Source organism: Physeter macrocephalus, chromosome 20, assembly GCF_002837175.3.
Source record: "Physeter macrocephalus isolate SW-GA chromosome 20, ASM283717v5, whole genome shotgun sequence".
In the NCBI taxonomy this organism is placed as follows: Eukaryota; Metazoa; Chordata; class Mammalia; order Artiodactyla; family Physeteridae; genus Physeter; species Physeter macrocephalus.
This window is the reverse complement of record NC_041233.1, coordinates 6,861,742-6,882,754: the sequence shown is the minus strand read 5'-3', so window position 1 is coordinate 6,882,754 and position 21,013 is coordinate 6,861,742. Positions and strand designations below refer to the sequence as shown.

Below are 21,013 nucleotides of genomic sequence, written 5' to 3'. Positions count from 1 at the left end.
GCGTCTCACTGTTGTGGCCTCTCCCGTTGCGGAGCACAGGCTCCGGACGCGCAGGCTCAGCGGCCATGGCTCACGGGCCCAGCCGCTCCGCGGCACGTGGGATCCTCCCGGACCGGGGCACGAACCCGTGTCCCCTGCATCGGCAGGCGGACTCTCAACCACTGCGCCACCGGGAAAGCCCCTGGGTGTCACTTTGTCATGAGGCTCTTTTTTTTGACTTTGCAGGATGTATTTTATTGCTTTTCCTCCCATGAGCTCCTTGGCCTTGGTCTGGTAGAGCTTCTTGTAGAAACAGGCATGCCCACTTAGTTCCTCACGTGAAGGTTTCTTAACCCTAAGGTGTCTGTCAGAGCGGAATGCCTGTGTCGCAGTCCAGACGGCAGGCTAGTGGCATTTGCAACGGAATGCAAATGCCCGAGAGTGGCCTCCCGCCCCACCCCATGCTGTTGCATTGATCACTGGCCATTTATGAGGTTAGGAGCCTTAAGTGCCGTGATGCAGATGACTTAACCGAGTCACGTGCTCTCCAGCCAGGCCTTGAGGGTGGATTTCTTATAGAAAGGGACCTCTGCATCTGAGGAGCTTTCCAGATTCTTTAGCAAAGGAGAACGTGACTCTCTCCTCATGGTCCCCGGATTCCTGTTCTCTAAGATCGTCATTCTGAGTGCTCTGTGTCCTGCCTTCCACCATCTGCCTGCATCCCTGACTCCCTCTTGGAAAGAAGCATCTGTCCATTTTTATCTATTTAATTTATATTAAATACTACAAATAAATATTTATTTTTATTTATTTTAACATTCGGGGTTGGCATTAAAAGGAATCCTGTGTTGATGCTGAGTGTGCTGAGCTTTCCCGGTCAGCAGCGTTTGGCCTGGCTTTTCCATCCTTACCAGGACTTTCTGTAAGTGTGCAGACAGATGCTCCCGGCGAGGACCCGTGGTGGCCTTGAACGTTGTTATATTCCTACAGGTGATTCACTTGGAGAAGATCACTACTGAACTAGCTCCTGCCTCCCAGGCTACTGTCCACCTCACGTCCCTTAAAAAGACCCTGGCCACCTCGCTGTCACCCCGAGTGTTACTGCCAGCCGTCAAGAAGACGTACAGGCAGATCGAGAAGAACTGGAAGGTTAGACCGTACTGGGTGTTAGACTTTGGGGGAGGGAGATGTGGTACTGAAATGTTTAGATTTTCACTTAAAGAAGGATATGGTGGTTTAATTCCATTATAAATGCATTAATGAGCTAGAGGAATATTAACAATTGGCATGTCTCTTGACTGTGTTTTCAGAATCTCATGGGCCCGTTTATGAGCGTCTTGCGCGAGCACATTGGGGTGATGAGGAAGGAGGAGCTCGCCTCCCAGCAGCCACAGCTCACCGCGTTCTTCCTGGAGGCCTTGGACTTCCGCGCCCAGCACTCTGAGGTAGGCGTGTTTCTCCCCCAACCCCCCCATCCTGAACTTCTCCTGACTCAGACCTGTTGTACTTGCCAAAGTTAGGGCTAGATGTCACTACTCTGGCTCATAAATCAGCTCTTCTGTTTTCAGAACGATCTGGAGGAAATTGGAAAAACGGAAAATTACATCATTGACTGTCTCATGGCCATGGTTGTAAAACTTTCTGAGGTCACATTCAGACCCCTGTTCTTCAAGGTGAGCTCTTTTCCTCTACTTCTTTTACTCACATATCACTTACAAGATCTGAAGAAGAAACTAATGCTACTTTGTCTTTTTAGCTGTTTGATTGGGCTAAAACAGAGGACGCCCCAAAGGACAGACTGTTGACATTTTACAACTTGGCAGATTGCACTGCTGAAAAACTGAAAGGGCTTTTTACCCTGTTTGCTGGCCACTTAGTGAAGCCTTTCGCTGACACCTTGAACCAGGTGAACATCTCCAAAACAGGTAGGTAGCTGACTCCAGGTCAGTTGGCATGCTTGCTCTGTGCACCTTACGCGAGATACAGTAAGTATAAGGAAGGTGAATTCTTTATAGTCAGTTGTCAGACACTGAAGTGTTTTAGCATGTCATTAATTAACTGACTCACTTGGGAGGAAGAATAAATGGGCAGTCCTGTGTTATTGGAAGTAACTCTAAAACATTAAGATTGGTTTATTCTTTAATGCTAATAAGCGGTCCACTTGCCAAACTAAGCAATCTTAATAACCAAGAATCTTAACAACTCTGAAAGAACAAATCACTCGCCCGAGAGACTGTCCATTGAATTTGTGCTCTGCCTTCATCCTGATTGTGATTTCTAGATCATTTTAGAAATAACCTTCTGGTTATAGTTCTGTTAATAGCGATTTGAAGTTAAACATTGGAGATTAAATTGTGAAATTCAGTTTTTGTTGTTTTTGTTTACATTTTTTCTCTCTCCTATCTACAGATGAAGCGTTTTTTGACTCTGAAAGTGACCCTGAAAAGTGCTGCTTGCTACTGCAGTTTATTCTGAACTGTTTATATAAAATCTTCCTCTTTGACACCCAGCATTTTCTAAGTAGAGAGAGAGCAGAAGCCTTGATGATGCCCCTGGTGGATCAGGTAACCAGTGGAATCATCTTCTGTTAAAAGATAAGGAAGCCATCAGTGTTACATGCCTGCAGGGTTTATATCAACCAGAACCACAGTTTGCTGGTGTTTTTTTCCTTTTCATGAAATTTTTATTTCAAAATTGATTTCTCATTTTTCATGGATATATTAATAACTTATCTTTGTAGTGGCATTTACTGAGTTTTACTTTAAATTTTTTCAAATAAGAGATATGATGTAGGGTGTATTACTTAAGTTTTTAATTCTTAAAAACTGGGTTCATTGAGAATGTGTCAGGGTCTGGCTGCCCTCCTCTCAGAGGTTCTGCAGGGGGAAAGGGGTGATGCTAAGGGCTGTGATTCCATTTGAGTTCTTATAAGGTAGTAAATTTGTTTCTCTCTCTCTCTCTTTCTTTCTCTCTCTCTCTCTCTCTCTCTCTCTCTCTCGAGAGCAAACAGTACCTGGTTTTTGAGACTAAACAGCACCTTGGTTTTTGAGCCTGCTGATAATCAGGAAGGGTAGTAAAGTACTATATACATTGAGTATTTTCTAAGACAGCAGTGAGGCCCGTTGCTCAGTCCTTGTCTCACTGTTAACAGCTGGAAAACAGGCTTGGAGGAGAAGAGAAGTTCCAGGAGCGAGTGACCAAGAACCTGATCCCGTGCCTTGCTCAGTTCTCAGTGGCCATGGCAGACGACTCGCTTTGGAAACCACTGAACTACCAGATCCTGCTGAAGACGAGGGACTCCTCACCCAAGGTTAGGAGCCGCAGTGCCAGCAGGGATGCTGTGCGCTCTCCTTGGGGCCTCACCGGTCTGCACTGCTGCGTGTCTTCTAGCACCAGGGTTCGGCTGTGTCAGGCAGAAGGTTGAGCCTGAGAAACTCGGTTTTCACGTACAGGCCATTTATAAATAATGGCAGTCCTCCCCCACCCCCATGGTGTGCTAGACACGAGCACTAAAATACTTTACACTTTTAAATATTGAAAAGACTTGAATTCCTCGTGTTTCTTATGCACCCTTTAAATAGTGTGCTCCCAGAGACAGCATGCTTTGTCTACAGAACATTCCTTTGAGTTACAGAGTATCATCCCTGTTGTGTATCGATCTCAGGCTTAGGACTTGGTGGAGTAACGCACCGTAAGGGCTAGCGGTTGATGCCCATTAACGTGGGGGTGGGGGGAGGATGAGCGGAAGTTTGGAAGTTTTCAAACTGTTGTAGCAATGAATTGCCGTTCCTCAAACTAATTATCACACTAGAACCTCAGTGGATAAAACAGACTGAAGCAGAATTTTTCAAATAAATTTATTAGTTGAAATTCACAGCATTTCTTTATTAGGAAGTAAAGAAAACAATGAGGCTGTTTTGATGAACCCCCAAATTTTATTGTATTTTATTTTTTATTTACTTTTTTTCTGATTAATGTTTTTATTACTTTAATATTTTCTAGTTGTTTCCTTTTTACACATGAAAGGATCGAAGTGCCCAAGGTTTTCATTTTCTAGGTTGGCTTGAAAGATCCTGGAAGTAAAATGTAACAAAATATATTTTTCTTCTTCTTATGCTAATTCTTCTTCACAAATATATGTATGGGAACCCCCAAATTTTAAATTGTAGGATCTTACAAAGTTGCAGTATTAAATTTGTTGTTTTGTAATATGTTGTTTTGATTGTACAGTATCAAGAAAATCCTGATTGAACATAGGCAGTAACAAACGTTTTTTCAACAACTCACTTTGCTCTATCCAAATATTCTTCACCAGAATTACCCAAAACCACAAAGAAGACTAACATAGCTTTTGTTTCAAAGTGAATCACTAACAAAACAAACAACTGGTTGCATTCCTTGTCATAGACAAGTCATGTGAGCAACGCTCCAATCTTTTTTTTTAAGTTCCAAAACTAGGACACTTACGACACAATGAGTGTGTTTTTTAGTCAGGCTGAGGTGAGGGTGCAGCCAGAGCCGGCGCCTGGCCCCTCACACAACCACACGGTGACCCCAGTCAGGGTCCTGAGGACGGGAGTCCTGCCTGCAGTGGCCGGGGACGCGGTCCTGCCAGGTCAGCATCACCAGCGGCCAGGCCAGCCGGCGGCTCCAGTGCAGTCACATTTGATGACACACTTGAATTTACAGGTGGCATTTTTACTGGTTTGTTTTAAGAAAAATGTTATAAAAAGACATTCACATAAAAGGCTTGTAGTTCTGGAACACAGATTGAAAAGCATTGATTTATAAGGTTGCCCATATTATAGACGGAACCCGAATTGTTAAACTGGTATTCCAAGATGAAAGTTGGCCAGAAAGTGAAATAAACTCATGCGAGGTAACAGTTTAAAATTCGGAGCTCATCTCAAGTTAGATCATAAAGTAATACAAGAATACTAGTTTTTTTTTTTTTAATTATTCTTCACCTTTTTATCCCTTTCAGGTTCGATTTGCTGCTCTGATTACAGTGCTGGCACTGGCTGAAAAACTAAAAGAGAATTATATCGTCTTGTTACCAGAATCCATTCCTTTCTTAGCTGAATTGATGGAAGGTAATTCCCAAACTATTAAGAAATAATTAGAGTGAACTTCTGTGGGAATGTGCCCAATGAGAACGCACATTTGGAGGATAGCCTGTGATGAGCTCGTGTCCCCAGCCCTCTGTGCAGAGGCTGAGCTCCTGGTTTGAGCAGGGTGCAGGGGCCGCCTCATTGTCATTTGAGATTTGTTTATAGCATAATCTATCTTTACTTTTGTATTTTTTGCTGACAGTGCAGACTATAATGTTTTTCTTTAACCTCGTGCATGTCTATGATTGAATATTTTGGTCCACTGATATATAGGGTTATTATACCAAAACATCCAGTGCTGCTGTGGCTGCCTCTTAATGACCAGCATTTACTGTGTGCTCTATGTGGATGATGTCGTTAATCCTCGCAAGGCATATACTGTTATCCCCCTTTTATAAAGGAAAAAACTAGAGGCTTTAAGAGATTAAGTAATCTAGCTGATAAAAATGTGTGACAGGTGGAACTGGGGTTTAAGGCCAGGTTTGTGCAGTTCTGGAAACGGCATAGCGAGCACTGTGCCACCACCGCGCAGCCCAAGAAACGGCAGTGCAGCTCGTTAGCGGCCTGAGGGAGGCGAGCACACAGACGCCTTCCCGTTAGCCATTCACTGCTGACCCCAAACCGGGTGCCTGCACCTTTGTCTCCTCCCTTCTGGAGAGGGGCTGTGTGAACTACTACGAAGAGTGGCATCGCTAGGCATCTGGAATTTTCACTCGTGCACCACTTTTTTGGGGTCTGTCTTATTCTGCTTCCCAAGTCCTAGACCGAAAGAAGGGAATGAAGGCAGGAAGGAAGAAGGCAGAGGAGGATTTCCAGGATGGCTTCCGCCTCAGTGCTGACTGCCGGCCAGCCAATGCGAGATGTGAAGAGCCAGGCTCTGAGAACAGGCAGGAATACTGACTCATTCTGATCTTGTTTGTAGATGAATGTGAAGAGGTGGAGCGTCAGTGCCAGAAGACTGTTCAGCAGCTGGAAACGATCCTGGGGGAGCCGCTCCAGAGCTACTTCTAAAACCTTGGTTTCTGGTATTTCATACTGTCCAGAGGTCAGACTTATTTTTCATATTTTTACTTTGGGTGTTTAGGACCATATTACTTTTGGTGCTCTAACACCTACTTGGACTTCTTTACAAAATTCCCACCTGGTTTGTGCTACCACATAAGCCTCTCCTGCCAGTTGTACAGAATATACAACAAGAGTAAATGATACATGGTGTTTTTATACAGACTGCTGTTTGTTTAATTAAGACCATCAATTATGGTCTTTTCTGAGTGATGTTATTACCATTACATACATGATTAATTTTAGCACCCAAAGCTAACCCCCATTTAGACTGTAAAGCCTTAACTAACTTTCCTGGTAAAGGACTATCTTTGGTACGTGGTATCCGTGTCAGAGATTTCACTCAAAGCAGCTCTTTACTTGAAGAAAATGAGTTATTCAGCACCCAACAAGAATGCTTTCAACTGTAAAGCCATTTGGACTTTTACCTTTCATTTTGGGTAGATGACACTTCAGTCTTAATTTTTGCGTGTGCTCATGGAGGGGAGCAGTTCTGGAATGCATTTTCCACTCTGGACTGACTATGATCGTCTCTCCTTCATCCTTTTGGGGGGCAGGGGGGCGGAGGCAGTAGGCTGTTTATAAAACAGCCACACCTGACTGCTCCCACAAATAACGAGGGCTCAGAAACACCAGGTGGTAAGGAGGAGCCCCTTCAGGGGTAGAAATGCTCACATTTCTATTGGTGGTTAACCAAGGATTACTTTTATGAGGAATAAAGTAAACAGATTTTTTTTCAAAGCTTTGAAGTTCTCTAACCTCTATACTATGTCATGGTGAAGCTGCAAAGTGAGGGCGCAAATAAAAGTAAACAAATCTTCCTTTATTTTGTTTAAGGCATTTTATTTATTTATTTATGCCTTTTAAAAATGTAAGGCATCTAAGCACTGCTCCATAGGTGTTCAAATCAAGTCTGAAAGCCCTTGATCTAATTTAATACAGAAACTTAGTGTGGAATTGTGACAAGCAAAAGGCTGATTTGCAGTTTGGAGATGGAACTTGCTAGGAATGCATATTTCTCTTTATGAAACATCTCAACAGGAGTCATTAATAAATGCTAATAGCTTCTTTTCAAAAAAAAAATCTTAAGATTTTGTTTTTATTCTATCAAAGAAATGGTCTTAGTATCATCCACATAAAATGAAAATGAACTATGTTTAAGACTTACAGGAAACAAGGTAAGTGGGCTTTTCTTTTTTCCTAAGTGGTCCACAGTTTTCACCATCTGCCAGGCCCTCTGATGTTCTTTTCCGGAGGAAAAAAAAACCTTGGGGGATCTTAGACCCTTCTTGCCTTCTACAGCTTTCCCAACATCCTCTCCTCCACCAGTGTGTGTTTGTTTTAGCTTGGCAAGACTGAGCATAATAAATTAATATGAAAAGGTGGAAAAGAATTATTAAGTTTCTAGAAGTTTCTACACTGAGTACTTTTTAAAAGTAAGACTGGTAATTATTTTTTCCACTATAGGGATACAAATAATACCTAACCAAAAGCTGTTATGAAAATATTCCCAAATCCTGGCAGAATTCAGCCCAGCGATTTAATATAAAATTATCTGACTGATCTAGCTTTTTACCTCCCCACTCCCAAGGCTTTGAAATTCCCTGTGACAAGATCTGACCTGTAAGAATTCTACAAAGAACTTCTGCCAACTTGCTTCAAAGAATAACAGAAAAAATTACAGAAATGCAACAACAGTTTAACTTGCTGATACAGGTTTGATTTTAATCACTGAAGGGAGAACAGCGTTTTGATCTCAGTCACTAACAATGATGGGGTCGTCTTAGAAGAGGAGAGGCAGTGCTGGTCTGCGTGCGGACAAGCAGCAGACACACACCGCCTCTCTCTACTTCACTGGCCTCTGCTGGTGTATTTTACTTTCTGATAGGGCCTGTTCTGTAATCAATCATTAAGTCTAATCTTGGCATTGCTTTGTTACCCGCAAACATTTTACAAATTGAATCCATCTCTCGTCTACCTTCAACTTTCTATAGAGTATGTGCAGCGAAGACCTCTGACTCACCCTAAATTCCAATTTTCTAAAATAAGCATTTACTGGTACAGAAGATCAGTGGCCTGGAGATTGACATCAAGTTAATTTCAGCACCATTTGGTTTTGTTCGTTTTGCTTTGTTTTTTGCCTCTATCTTGTGCTGTGTTCAGATCTCGTAATGATAATTATTTGGTAATGCTTACAGCTAGAAGAGCTAGATATTATGCTAAAGAAAATCGCCAGATGTAGGTCAACATCAGTCCTCTCAGTTACGGGATACAATCAAACACTGGGTATGAGGGCAGCACTGGAGGAAGAGTGGTGTCGCCTATAACTTAGTGTCCTTAGGTGATCTAATAGAATAATTCTTTTCAGTGCCTGGTGAGTTTATGTAGTGCATGGAGGAGAAACAACGGCACAGTGGCAAAGCATGGAAGGTTCTGAGCTGAACAGAACAGGGAACGTACGTGACCCGCTGTGTCCTCCCAGCTCAGTGCTGGCAAAAGACAAGCACTCCATGCAGGGTGGCTACTGTGTTACAGCAGGCTCTTAATAAACACTTATTGAATGTGAAGTAGGTTTAAAAAAGAGGCGGCCAGGGTGCAGAAGAGAGAGAAAGGCCTGTTATAATAATGGCTATAAGCTGCTGTTGCCTCAAATGTCCTCATTTTTTGCTTGACAAAGCCTCACTGCGTGACATGGACTGAAGACACCCAGTAGGACTTCAGCCCATTTTAACAATATATAGAAACCATATGAGTAAGATGCATTTTAACAAGGCCAGTGTTACAGAAGTCATCTGTATTTCAGTTTTTGTAGCACACCTGTCAGCTACCAGCTCCTTACTTCCAGTAAGTGGATATCGCCATCGATTTCCAGCGTGTCGATATGACTCAGGTCTTTAAATCTGTGTCTGTACTCCAGGCTGTGTACACCATTTACTGCAACCTTGAATTCTCTAACGTCACAATAAATTATCATCTGGAAGGAAAGTATACACAACATTAGTGGTGCCCCTGGGCTTCAGAGTTCATTTCCCGCACGCGAACGGCGTGTCAAAAAAGTAAACCCTTTGGTTTCCTCTCCCAGCCTGCCAACGCCGACTCCCTGCTGCGGCTTCCAGGATCTGACTAACATGTATCTGTAGTGGCACTTTCTGCCTTGTCCCGCTCCGGGAAGTGACTCTCACGTGCCTGGACTCTCACACTGTCCCCAGGGCCTGCTAGCTTCCTGTCCTCGGCACACGCCCTCTCCTGCCCCGTGCTCCTGGGGAAGTGGCAAGCCGCCCTGTTCGCCGACACCTGGGAAGGAGAAAATGTCTGACCGTGACGCTCGTTCACAGAAGAGCTGGTTCCCAGTCACAGGCTGGGAACCAAGGGGCTTGGCTCCTCACTTCGCTGCCTCAAACTCTAGGGTCTTGGGCAACTCAGACAATATGAAATCTCACAAGTTTAGGGCACTTGCTAGGGACTGCAGAGCTGCTTGGTGACCCTGATTCCCATCCCAGCTCAGCACATCTTGTCTGTTTCTCCAAAGCTCTTCAAAGCTCAGTGTTCTGTGAACCTAGGAGTTTTGGCAGAGATTCAGTTCAGAGTCCTCACTGGTGTTAGCCCTTCAGAGTTAACTGCTATCCTTTTACATCGCTCGTACACCTAACCCTCTTACTTCTGCTCCCATGTTCCCCACGCCAGTCTGCCCACTGACTACCATTTGTTTCCCAGCCGCACTGCACAGGCCAGCTGGGTGAACCCACACTGTGCTCTCCCGGCACCCCCCGCCTCCATCCCCTGAGGCCAGACTGAGGCACAGAATCTGGATCTTTGCGGCTGGCTGCAAAGCAGCCAACAGAGCGTCTTTTTTCTTTTGCTGGGACTAGTGGAAATGGCTGCTGGGGGAGATTAGGAAGAGGGGGAAATTCCATGGATAACAGCAAGAACTGACACAGATGAAGGCGGCAGAGCTATACAGAGAACTGGGGAAAACAGCCATAACTGGGGATTATATGCCCACAACAATGGTGGAAATCCTAGTTTCAATGAGGTGGAAGGGACCTTTGGTGATGGACATTTAACAAAATCTCAAGAGAACACAAAACACACAGCCTCATGCTCAGAAGGGAAAACAAACTGGCATTAGATGGATGCAGTGGGAAAAGAGTTCTCTAGACTAAGTCAGAGCAAGTGCAGAGCCAGCACGTTATGTTACCAATGGAAGAGAAATGGCAGGCAGCCTAGTGGACACACCGTTGAAAAACAAAGAGAAAAGAAAAGTACATACATGCACACATGGAACACCAAGACCCCTGAACCGCCTGCACAGCTCCTAAGAACATAAATTCGATAAGGAGCTCACAGATGAAATTACAAAACCGAAAGATATTTTTTAAATGATTAATTTAAACTGGAACTAATAAGTGAATCTGAAATGCCACTGAACAGAAGACACTGTTTAAAAAAGCAAAGCAGTGGCTTTAATGGAAAGATCTGGGAATCTCAATGAAAGCCTATTAAAAAGGCAGGAGTTTAAAGCGATTGGAAAAAAGCTGTGGACAACAATGATCCAACAACTCCTCTTCCTCCTGAAGCAGAAAACTAACAAAAGGAAAAGGTTACTTACGAGAATGTGTTATTTTCCTCTTTTATTTTAATACAGTAGTCCCAAACTTGGGGCTCAAAGAGGTCAAAAAACAGGTCACGAGTTTCCAGTCACCAACCACAAGGATCAGCTTCCTGCTGGAGCAGCCACCTCTCCCTCCAGCGAACCCACGTCACCCTTCACACCCCGACTGCCGCCCTTCCCACCTCCAGCGACTCGTCCGTATCATCCCCGAAATCTAGAAAACCCAGATTACCTTCACCCCCCCGTCTCCTTCTGAATTCCAAACGAGTACCCACCACTTGCAGGGAACCTATGATGAGCTCGCTCCTGTCTGTCACTCCCCAAACCAGGGCACTGCATTAGACAGGAACTTATGAATAAATATTAATGCCAAATCACCACCTTCTGTTCAGCCTGACGTTCACGCCTCTGACAACTCTGAGGAGTCTTGCGAGCGCCAGCGGTCCAGAGCATGTGACAGTTTAAAATGTTGGAGAAGCATGACCGAAATCAGTGACCCTGAATGACTACGTGAGCAGTGAGTCACGTAAGCTGGTGAGGGCAGCCAGCCAGCCATGCAGCATCCACGTGGCGAGACTACCCGGAAGCACATCAGGGGAGAGGCTGTGTTCGAATATTCGCATCTTTGGGGGCTCAGGACTACATGCCTTCAAGTCCCGGTGGTCTAAATATGTCTTTCTTTGACTATATACAAACAGACTGCCTGGAAGAGAGTACTGCCACCTAAGCTGTGGGTCACCGAGACAACAGATAATGCCGGCAGCCTCGTGGCTCCTACGTCCTCACGTTCACTTAGGATTAAACGCGCTACTCCCGCCGAGACAAGGTTCCTGTTAAAATTCCTATTAACTAATATGGGGCTACACAGAAATTGTCATTATGAAAACAAATGTCAGATAATTCCAGTGCAAATAACGTGGCACTCGACTGGCTTGGCTGTTTATGCTCATTATCTGTGTTATAAAAGACAGCATTCAAAATACAATCTCCAAATGAACAAAAACCACACACAATCTCCACATATTAAGTTGGACTCAATTTAAATGGACCATTTATCTTGCATCTTACCCCTGCCCGCAGGATTCTTTTTCCTGTCCCATTTTCAAAAAAGATAATCATCTCACCTCAAAGTACATCCCAGGACTAAAAGGGAAACAGGTAATATTTCTCTCTTCTTCTCCCCAGGACTCCTGAAGAAAAGAATTTCTTACAAATGCTTTAACATTCAGGCGTGGGTTCAGGTGGAGAGCAATATCCTTGGATTTTCCTGATAGTAGATTAACAGAAAAGCTTTTGAGAGAAGTAAAAAAAACTAATTAGCCAAGTAGAAGAGAGGAGTCCAGTTTCTGCAATTTTAACAATCAGAATTAAACTGATTACACAAAACATGTACACACAAGGACCCAGGAATGCCAGTGAAGGTGAAATTTAAAATTCCGAGTCAGCATACCGTTGGTATAAGTATGTTATTTGCAAAATAAAAAAATGAAGAACTTTAAAATCCACATTTAAGGCTACAGGAAGAAATTAAATGGTTAGAGCAAGTGACCCAAAGGATCATGTCTGCTGCAAGAATAGGGTCCTTCCAAGCAGGAAGTCTTTCAGCATTTACAAGTGCCCTGTTCTTCTTCAAAGTGTACTACTTGCTAGGAAATAGCTCTCATTTCAAGCTTTCAGAACTCTGAACACCTCTGGAAAAGGCTCTAAAAGCAGGAATCTTACAAGACGCATGGCAAGAGGAACAAGCCCTAATAAAAGTGATCTGCTCTCGCAGAGCTGCCCTACAGTTCTCCAAGGGTGGGCCTCGTGGACAAAAATGGCACCCTCCTGTCTGGCCACAAAAAGCCTAGGTGCCGCCAACTACTAGGTGTCAGCAGTCCAACTTCCTCTGGCTTTTAACAGTCTCACTTTTCAAATGAAGCTTATGACATTAGCCCGACTTACACCTCACGAGATTGTTGACAGGGTTACAGCTGTAAGAGACACACGCAGCAGCAGCTGCATTATTAACAGCCACTTACTGATACTGACCCTTTGGCGTTTGTATTTATTTCTCCTTTTATGACGACAGTCCGTCCAGGGCCCACTGAGGAGTTCAACCTCGCTACGAACGGCAGAGTCTGCAAAGAAACCGCAGTTAGCATCAGGAAGCCTGCAAAAAGGGAGCTTGGGGGAAAACTGCCGAAAGACACTGGGAAATGCTTAAAGGCCGTGAACACCATGAAGGGACAGACCAAGTCTGCCTTGGTCCCAGGTGGGTCCCTGGCTCACAGCAAACACTCCATTTTTCAGACAATGAAATGAATGGATGTGGGGAGGGACGTGACATCCTCTGCCTGAGTGAAATGCCCTCTGAGAAAGTCACCTCGGCTGGCGTGAAGCGTGGGCTGCCTTCAGCCTGGCTGAGGTAGGGGGAGTTACAGAAACACACACTAATGCTCAGGGACCTGATGTCCGGTTGACTGACAGCCGTCCAGGACACCAATGCACACAGAGAGTGGCTGCTTTGGGCTTGTACTGAGGGTAGAGGTTACACATATCAGCTAACTAACACTTAACTTGTTAGAATTAAGAAAATTTTGCCTCTTCAAACCTTTGACAAATAGTCAGTAGGTAGTATTTTGGAGCAAGTCAAAGTGTGATTGGCCGGCGAACCTTTGCTCTTGCTGTAGACAGTTCTGGGGACGATTTTAGAAATGTCTCCTCTATTACTAGGCTGTAGGGAAACAGTTCTGCAATAAGGTATGGAATGAATGAACCTGTCTTCCAAGGCTTCAACTATTCATTTCCTGGGCAATCTTATAAAAGGTTCCACATGTTATAGCAAAAATACTTACAAACTGTGACACGCCAGACTTTTGTGCCTATTGGAAGAGAAAGACAAAACACAGACGTTTGACAGGGAAGAAGAAATACATTTTATAACGAGCAGCTGGATCTTACTGGCTGTACCACCCAGAGCCTGGCCGGCAGTGCCTGCTGCACTCCGGGGGGACCTGCGGGTGGCCAGTGCTTTCTGACCGAGTGCTTTAGAGCTGCAGAGTGCCACGCAGGCTGGGAACAGACTGACTGTCCTGTTCATCTGAATCCTATAACCTCCACCACAAGCTGAGCATTTCCCGAAGGCCACATGTGGGCTTCAAACACATTTTCCTTGTTCTTCCCAGGGTGCTCCCCAAACGCTGAGATTCTAGTCTGTCTAGGAACGTGCTGAGATCAGTAAGGCCTCACTTTCTCCACACTAATAACAGCAAAAAATGTCTGAACCGCAGTTGTTTCCACAGGGGGAGAAGATACACGTGGAAGTCCGTTTGCCGATGCACTGGCTGTGCTCACTATTTATAAACACCTCCTGACAGCCCTATTCAGCAGTTCAGAGAGTTCTTTGTACAGAAGATAGGTGGGTAGTGGTCAGATCCACTGAGAGTCTAAACAGCAAAACTTACAGCACCTGGCACCCTGAAGTATACACCTCAATTTTCAAACGATTACTTCCAGCCTATTAATTACTAAAAACATAAGTTTTCATATTAAAAAGTTTTTTTTTAAACTCAGCCTGCCTGCCACCTAATTTACATGGCAACTAAAAAAACATTTTTAAACTGATGGTTCATTAAGAGATTTAATATTTACATTTTCTTCACTTATCTCTGTCCATTCCAGAGTAGATGCTTGGCTACTTCTTAAATCCTGAAGAAAAGTTCAGATTAATATTTAACATCCATCAGAATTCAAAATATAACCTGCTTGACATATCAAAAAAATTATAAATGGTATTAAACATGAAAATATGATAGAAAATTATGATCCAAAAATGCATAAACATTAGCATCCTTCTCCCCTCTATCAAGCTGGCAAATGTTAAAATCAGAACTAATGTCAAGAAGAATGTGAGCAAATGAATACAGATCTTGAGACTACTTTGTTTTACTCTCTTTGGAGGGCAGGTTAGCAATTTCAATCCTAACTTAAAATGCAGGTACCCTTTGACGTCCCGCTTCTAGGAAACAATCCTAGCGAACTGCTCCATTATGCTCCTGCGTCAAGGAAACAGCCCCTCTCCAGCTGTAAAGGCTGTTTGTTTTGTTGTTGCTGTTTTGGGTTTTTGTTGGAACCATGCTAGATTTGAGATCCTACAGACAAGCAAGCCCTGGTCAATGATTAGCATCCTACTAGTCTGAAAGATGTACTTCCAAGAAATTAACACACTAACGAGGGACATATTTACACAGTTTTCAAGAAAACATCACCAGGGAGCCCCCGCCGCCCCCCATGGAAGGGCACTGACCGAGCTGAAGCTGAAACCCACAGAGTGAATGATCACTTTGCCATAAATGCCCAGGGTGTCGATCTTCTCTAGGCTGATCCTGTGGGCGTAGATCAGGGTGTGTTTTCCATTGACAGCCACCTGGACAAACACAGAAGACAGCCCCCCCCCACCAAATAAAACAGTTAATAAATGCATTTTAGCGGGTACCAGTGCATGGCACTCCTCCCTCTCCCGCCAGATGTCAGTACTTGTAGTAGGAGTGTCGGGAAGACACGCCGAACACAGTACAGTCTCTGATCTCAAGAAGCTGAAAATCCCATTGGCAGGCAAAAGAAACACAGGGAAAAAAAACCAAAGCTCAAGAGCACGGACAAGCATTAAAAAGAACGATACAGGCCCAAGTACTCCAATGGCCAGAGGAGGGATGAGGGGAGAGAGGAGGTTTAGGGGGGAAGTGCTGGTGGGAGCGGGCTCTGAGGGTCAGAGGGGTCTGCACCTCGGGTGGCGAGCCTCCACCTGAGCCGTCAAGTCCTCCGCAGGCTCGCGGGCCAGGGGGTGGAGGCGTCTCCAGGACCACACACACCTGAGGAAGCAGCGGGAGCACTGACGACACGCAGCAGGGCTGCTACGAGCTCCTCTGGGTCTAGAATCTCAAGATCCTACAGGACTAGGCCGCAGCAGGATGCAACCTGACAAACCCCGAGTCCTACGCCAGGATCCCATCTGTCTGTCAGTTCAGACTCTGCCACCCTGCGGGTCCTGCTGCCCGGGGCTGACTTTCCCATCCTGAGTGTAAGGCTGTGCCAGGTCAGAAGGAAGCTCAGCCCTGCGAGGAGCAACGATCTAACAGAAAGCCGGCCGCGCTGGCCTCGCCCTCGGCCGGCACGGGACCCCGGCAGGGATGCTGGCTGTGCCCGCCTCACAGCACGGTCCCCGCCTGGCCCTCCTCTAGAGGATCATGATAAAGGCAAACTCTTCCTCTGGATTTAGGACACGCAAGGGTGAGTTCACTCATGTGAAAAGCTTCCCTCGTGCTTATTCTCACTAACGAGGATCTAAGCCGTTCTCCAAAACCTGCCTGGAATTTGTCCTTCAGCACCATGACCACGATCTCAAAGGATTTTCCTTCCTTGAAAGGCACGTCGTAGGAGATCTCTTCCCTGCCCCACTTCTCATTTTTCAGAGTGTTGCAGACAATGCAGTTGGCCCTTCTGAACCGGGGATTGAAATGAAAGGCCACGTCCGCTCGAGGTTTCACGCTGCTGCCACACTGTAAGTCCACCTGGAACCTGAGGAGGGGAAGAAACACAGGCTGCGTGAGGACTCGGGAAGGAAGGCGGCCTCGCAGGCCCGGCAGCGCGGAAACCCAGGCCGAGTGACAGCTGACGGGTCCTCTGTTCACTCACATGCTTTTGGTGGCGGGGTCCACCACAAACACCCACACTGCCCAGTCTCCCCGCAGGTGGGTTCGCCCAGGTGCCCCAAGCTCTGCCGATGGGGTAGAAGCGAAGTGTGCAAGGAAAACTCCTGGAAACGATCTCAAAAGTCAGTTGGCATCTGCCTTCTGTCCACCCCCCACCCCTTCCCCCCACAGAGCACATGGTCCCAGGCAGCTGCCCAAACACAACGTGAGGACCAGAGTCCTAGCTCCCAGGAACCATGAGAAAGAGGACCTCACCCTGGCACGGCAGGGTGAGAGCGTGAAGAGGCCCACTCCTCCAACAGCTTGCTGGGGCGCGACCTTCAGCCCTCGGGACTGTCCCCTTTAGATGTCACGTTCACATCTTATTTAAACCACTGTTGTTCAGGCATCCACCACATAGAGCCGAGCCCAACTCTAGCTGATACAGCCTCGTCCAGACTTTACCCAAAGCAAGCATTAGATAAAACCACCCAGAACAGGTCTTAAGAGATGGTGTGGGAATGTTACACTGTAACTAGACTGTGTCCCTGTCATCTGACCACAATTCCCTTCATTAACTGTATCTCTAATTCTTTATACTAAAATCAGACTTACAGCAACAAAAAATCCAAATAACCTGTATTTCAGTTTTTCATTCCAATTTCCTCAGCACCTTGGCCAAGGCTGCTATAAAAGCAAAATCAGGCCTCTGAGTATCCAAATGGTCTCTCCCTCATGATTTTTTGCTGTCCCACAATCACGAGTTTATTCCTGTTCTTTTCTCATCTAGCAGAATGACTTTACCTGTCTGAGTCACTAGGAACTTGCCCACGTAGTACAATCAAAGTTCCAGGCTCCAGCTGCTCAGAAATGGTCCCAACATAGGGAATTATCTAGGAAAAAAATGATTTTAACAAATGTTCATTTACAAAGTCAACAGACTACATTCTTAAAGGCTGCACATAAATATTACTCAGCCATAAAAAGGAACAAAACTGTGCCATTTGCAGAGATGTGGCTAGACCTAGAGACTGTCATACAGAGTGAAGTAAGTCAGAAAGAGAAAACCAAATGTACAGTATCGCTTATATGTGGAATCTAGAAAAATGATACAGATGAACTCATTTGCAAAGCAGAAATAGAGACACAGACGTAGAGGACATATGGACACCAGGGGGAAAGGGGGGGTGGGATGTATTGGGAATGGATAAAGAAGATGTGGTACATATCTACATATATACAATGGAATATTACTCAGCCATAAAAAGGAACAAAACTGTGCAATTTTCAGAGACATGGATGGATCTAGAGACTGTCACACAGAGTGAAGTAAGTCATGAAGAGAAAAACAAGTACCGTATAATACCGCTTATATGTGGAATCTAGAAAAATGATACAGATGAACTCATTTGCAAAGCAGAAATAGAGACACAGACGTAGAGGACATATGGACACCAGGGGGAAAGGGGGGGTGGGATGTATTGGGACGAGGGGATTGACACATACACACTACTGTGTATAAAACAGATGACTAAGGAGAACCTGCTGTAGAGCACAGGGAACTCTACTCAGTGCTCTGTGGTGACCTAGATGGGAAGGAAATCCAAAAAGGAGGGGATATATGTATAACTGATTCACTTTGCTGTACAGCAGAAACTAACACAACACTGTAAAGCAACTATACTCCAATAAAAATTAATTTAAAAAAATTTTTTTAAAAGGCTGCTCAGACCCTAGGATTTTCCAGGTCCTCCTCACCATTCAAACAGCTACACTGGAACAACATGGCTAGGAGACTCGCAACACCTGCACACCACTCTGAGTTCTTTAGGAAAAGACACATATTATTCACAGTACTTTTTATGTGGCTGGGGGTTCTGTGAAATGCCACACCCCACCCCTCCCTCTTTCCTAAAGTTCCACTGATCCCAACAGCAGGATCCAGAAAAGGCCAGGCCCTAGGCCAGTGCTGACAGAGATAAGGACAAGCACTCGCTGCCTGCAGAGGGCGCTCCAAGTTCAGCCACTCTGCTGCAACTGGGATTGGGTGCCTCGCCTTCCCCACTGGGCTTCCAAGCTGCACCCCACAGAGCACTGCCAGGAACCAGAGAGCTGCATGATCTGAAGGATGCGCTGTGGGTCCTGTGGATCTCTCAAGACACAGCACCTCCATACCCTGCCTGGTCCAGGGTGCAGGCCTGGGCCCCGACTGGTGGTCCCACACAGGATTCCGGTCTCCCCCTCCCCCCTTCTCACCTGGAAGCCAGCCTCTTTGGGGCCTGACATGATCAGATCTTGTCACTCCCCTCACCCAGATGCTCCACCCTCCCCCTGGTGCTCCACCATCCTCCAAGGTACTCCACCCTCCCCCAGGTGGTCCACTACCCTCCTGGGCCACTGGCTATGTGGATGCATCTCCTGCACCACAACCACCTCCCTCTTCCCCCTAGGAGCCTCTGACCGCACCAAGCAGGCCAGACACCAGCATGCCTTACACCAAGCTCACCCAGGTTACATCTATGCTAAAATTGATCCAAGGTAGCTCTGTCAAGAAAAAAGAAATAAAACAAGAGAAGTCGTATAAAAGTAGTTGTAAATCAGTGGCTCGTCGGCTGAAAATCTCAGCTCAAGCACCATCTCCTCTGTGGAGCCTTGCTCAGACTCCCTGGACCAACTGAGTTAGCCGCCCTCCGAGGGTCATCACGGCACTCTGTTCATTTGCAAACATATGCCTACACTGCGAGCTGCATGGGGCAGGAATGGGTCATCACCTTTACACCCCCAGGACAGAGGTCAAGAGATGATCAATAATCACTTGGTGCATGAATGAGCTCTCACCAGCCCAGAAACTGGGCTCTGGCAGGCCTCACATGTGCAGAGGAGTGGCAACTAAGTGGCTGCTGAATGGAGTGCTGCTACCTTAAGCAATAAGACAAGAAATCACCAAATCCAGTTGTCATCTGGTGTCATGACAACTGCTGTGGGCAGCATGGGGGAGATGAACAGAGCTTATCAGACCAGAAAACGAAAAACATAACAGATGTATAGAGCACGGCTACAGCTGCACCTCAGAGTGTATGGTTTTTGTGTATACAGAATGTGGAAGCAATTACTCCTCTTGGCCACAGCCCAAGAATAAATAGCAGCATGTTCCATTTTGTAAATCTCTTAATAAAATGAGAACAGCTTCTGTAACTTCAGATTTTTTATATGTTCAACGTGTATTTATGCAGATTATTTAATAACACAAAAATGTCAGTGATATAATTATCGGTGAGAAAGTGGCCTACAAAACTCCATACAGTATGATCTTAACCAAGTTAATAATAAACATTAAAAGGGAAAAAGAAAACACTGTAAAGAAATAAGCCAAAAGGGAGCTTCAAGATGGCTGAAGAGTAAGACGCGGAGATCACCTTCCTCCCCACAGATACATCAGAAATACATCTACATGTGGAACAACTCCTACAGAACACCTACTGAATGCTGGCAGAAGACCTCAGACCTCCCAAAAGGCAAGAAACTCCCCAGGTACCTGGGTAGGGCAAAAGAAAAAAGAAAAAACAGAGACAAAGAATAGGGACGGGACCCGCACCAGTGGGAGGGAGCTATGAAGGAGGAAAGGTTTCCACACACTAGAAGCCCCTTTGCGGGCGGAGACTGCGGGTGGCGGAGGGGGAAGCTTTGGAGCCGCGGAGGAGAGTGCAGCCACAGGGTGCGGAGGGCAAAGTGGAGAGATTCCTGCACAGAGGATCAGTGCCACCCAGCACTCACCAGCCCGAGAGGCTTGTCTGCTCACCCGCCAGGGCGGGCGGGGGCTGGGAGCTGAGGCTCGGGCTTCCGCGGTGGGATCCCAGGGAGAGGACGGGTTGGCGGCGTGAACACAGCCTGAAGGCGGCTAGTGCGCCACAGCTAGCCGGGAGGAAGTCAGGGAAAAGGTCTGGAGCTGCCGAAGAGACATGAGACTTTTTCTTGCCTCTTTGTTTCCTGGTGCGCGAGGAGAGGGGATTCAGAGTGCTGCTTAAAGGAGCTCCAGAGACGGGCGCGAGCCGCGGCTATCAGCACGGACCCCAGAGACGGGCATGAGATGCTAAGGCTGCTGCTGCCGCCACCAAGAAGCCTGTGTGCAAGGACAGGTCACTATCCACACCGCCCCTCCCAGGAGCCTGTGCAGCCCACCACTGCCAGGGTCCCGTGATCCAGGGACAACTTCCCCGGGAGAACGCACGGCGCACCTTGGGTTGGTGCAATGTCACGCTGGCCTCTGCTGCCGGAATCATCCCAAATTGAGGAGGTGGACTTTGGGAGCAAAGATATATTATTTTTTCCCCTTTTTCTCTCTTTGTGAGTGTGTACGTGTATGCTTCTCTGTGTGATTTTTGTCTGTATAGCTTTTGCTTTTACCATTTGTGCTAGGATTCTGTCCATCCGATTATTTTTTTGTTTTTTTTTTTACTTTAAAATTTTTTCTTAATTATTATTTTTTATTTTAATTACTTTATTTTAAACCCTTCCTCCCTTCCTCCCTCCCTTCCTCCCTCCCTCCCTCCCTCCCTCCCTCCCTCTCTCTCTCTCTC

General features: G+C 45.9%; 2 protein-coding genes across 6 annotated transcripts in view; one reads left to right on the top strand and one right to left on the bottom strand.

Annotated features, from left to right (window-relative positions):
- Positions 1-6,111, top strand: part of HEATR1 (HEAT repeat containing 1) — a 52,593-nt gene extending 46,482 nt beyond the window's left edge. The window contains exons 38-45 of the mRNA XM_028481676.2: positions 970-1,128; positions 1,290-1,424; positions 1,548-1,652; positions 1,736-1,904; positions 2,389-2,543; positions 3,131-3,289; positions 4,964-5,072; positions 6,013-6,111. Coding sequence (XP_028337477.1) covers positions 970-1,128; positions 1,290-1,424; positions 1,548-1,652; positions 1,736-1,904; positions 2,389-2,543; positions 3,131-3,289; positions 4,964-5,072; positions 6,013-6,101 — 1,080 coding nt within the window. The 3' untranslated portion in view covers positions 6,102-6,111. The remainder of the gene's footprint in view (positions 1-969; positions 1,129-1,289; positions 1,425-1,547; positions 1,653-1,735; positions 1,905-2,388; positions 2,544-3,130; positions 3,290-4,963; positions 5,073-6,012) is intronic.
- A 931-nt stretch (positions 6,112-7,042) lies between these two features.
- The window catches only part of LGALS8 (galectin 8), a 29,561-nt gene continuing 15,590 nt past the window's right edge, over positions 7,043-21,013 (bottom strand). The window contains exons 3-11 of one of the 5 annotated variants that reach the window (XM_028481678.2): positions 17,241-17,329; positions 16,113-16,323; positions 15,053-15,172; positions 14,398-14,454; positions 13,602-13,628; positions 12,796-12,884; positions 11,889-12,054; positions 10,423-10,467; positions 8,955-9,126 (exon numbers count right to left, since the gene is read on the bottom strand). In XM_028481678.2, coding sequence (XP_028337479.1) covers positions 8,977-9,126; positions 10,423-10,467; positions 11,889-12,054; positions 12,796-12,884; positions 13,602-13,628; positions 14,398-14,454; positions 15,053-15,172; positions 16,113-16,323; positions 17,241-17,329 — 954 coding nt within the window. In that variant the 3' untranslated portion in view covers positions 8,955-8,976. The other 4 variants (XM_024115718.3, XM_028481677.2, XM_024115717.3 and 1 more) reach the window with 4 other exon arrangements.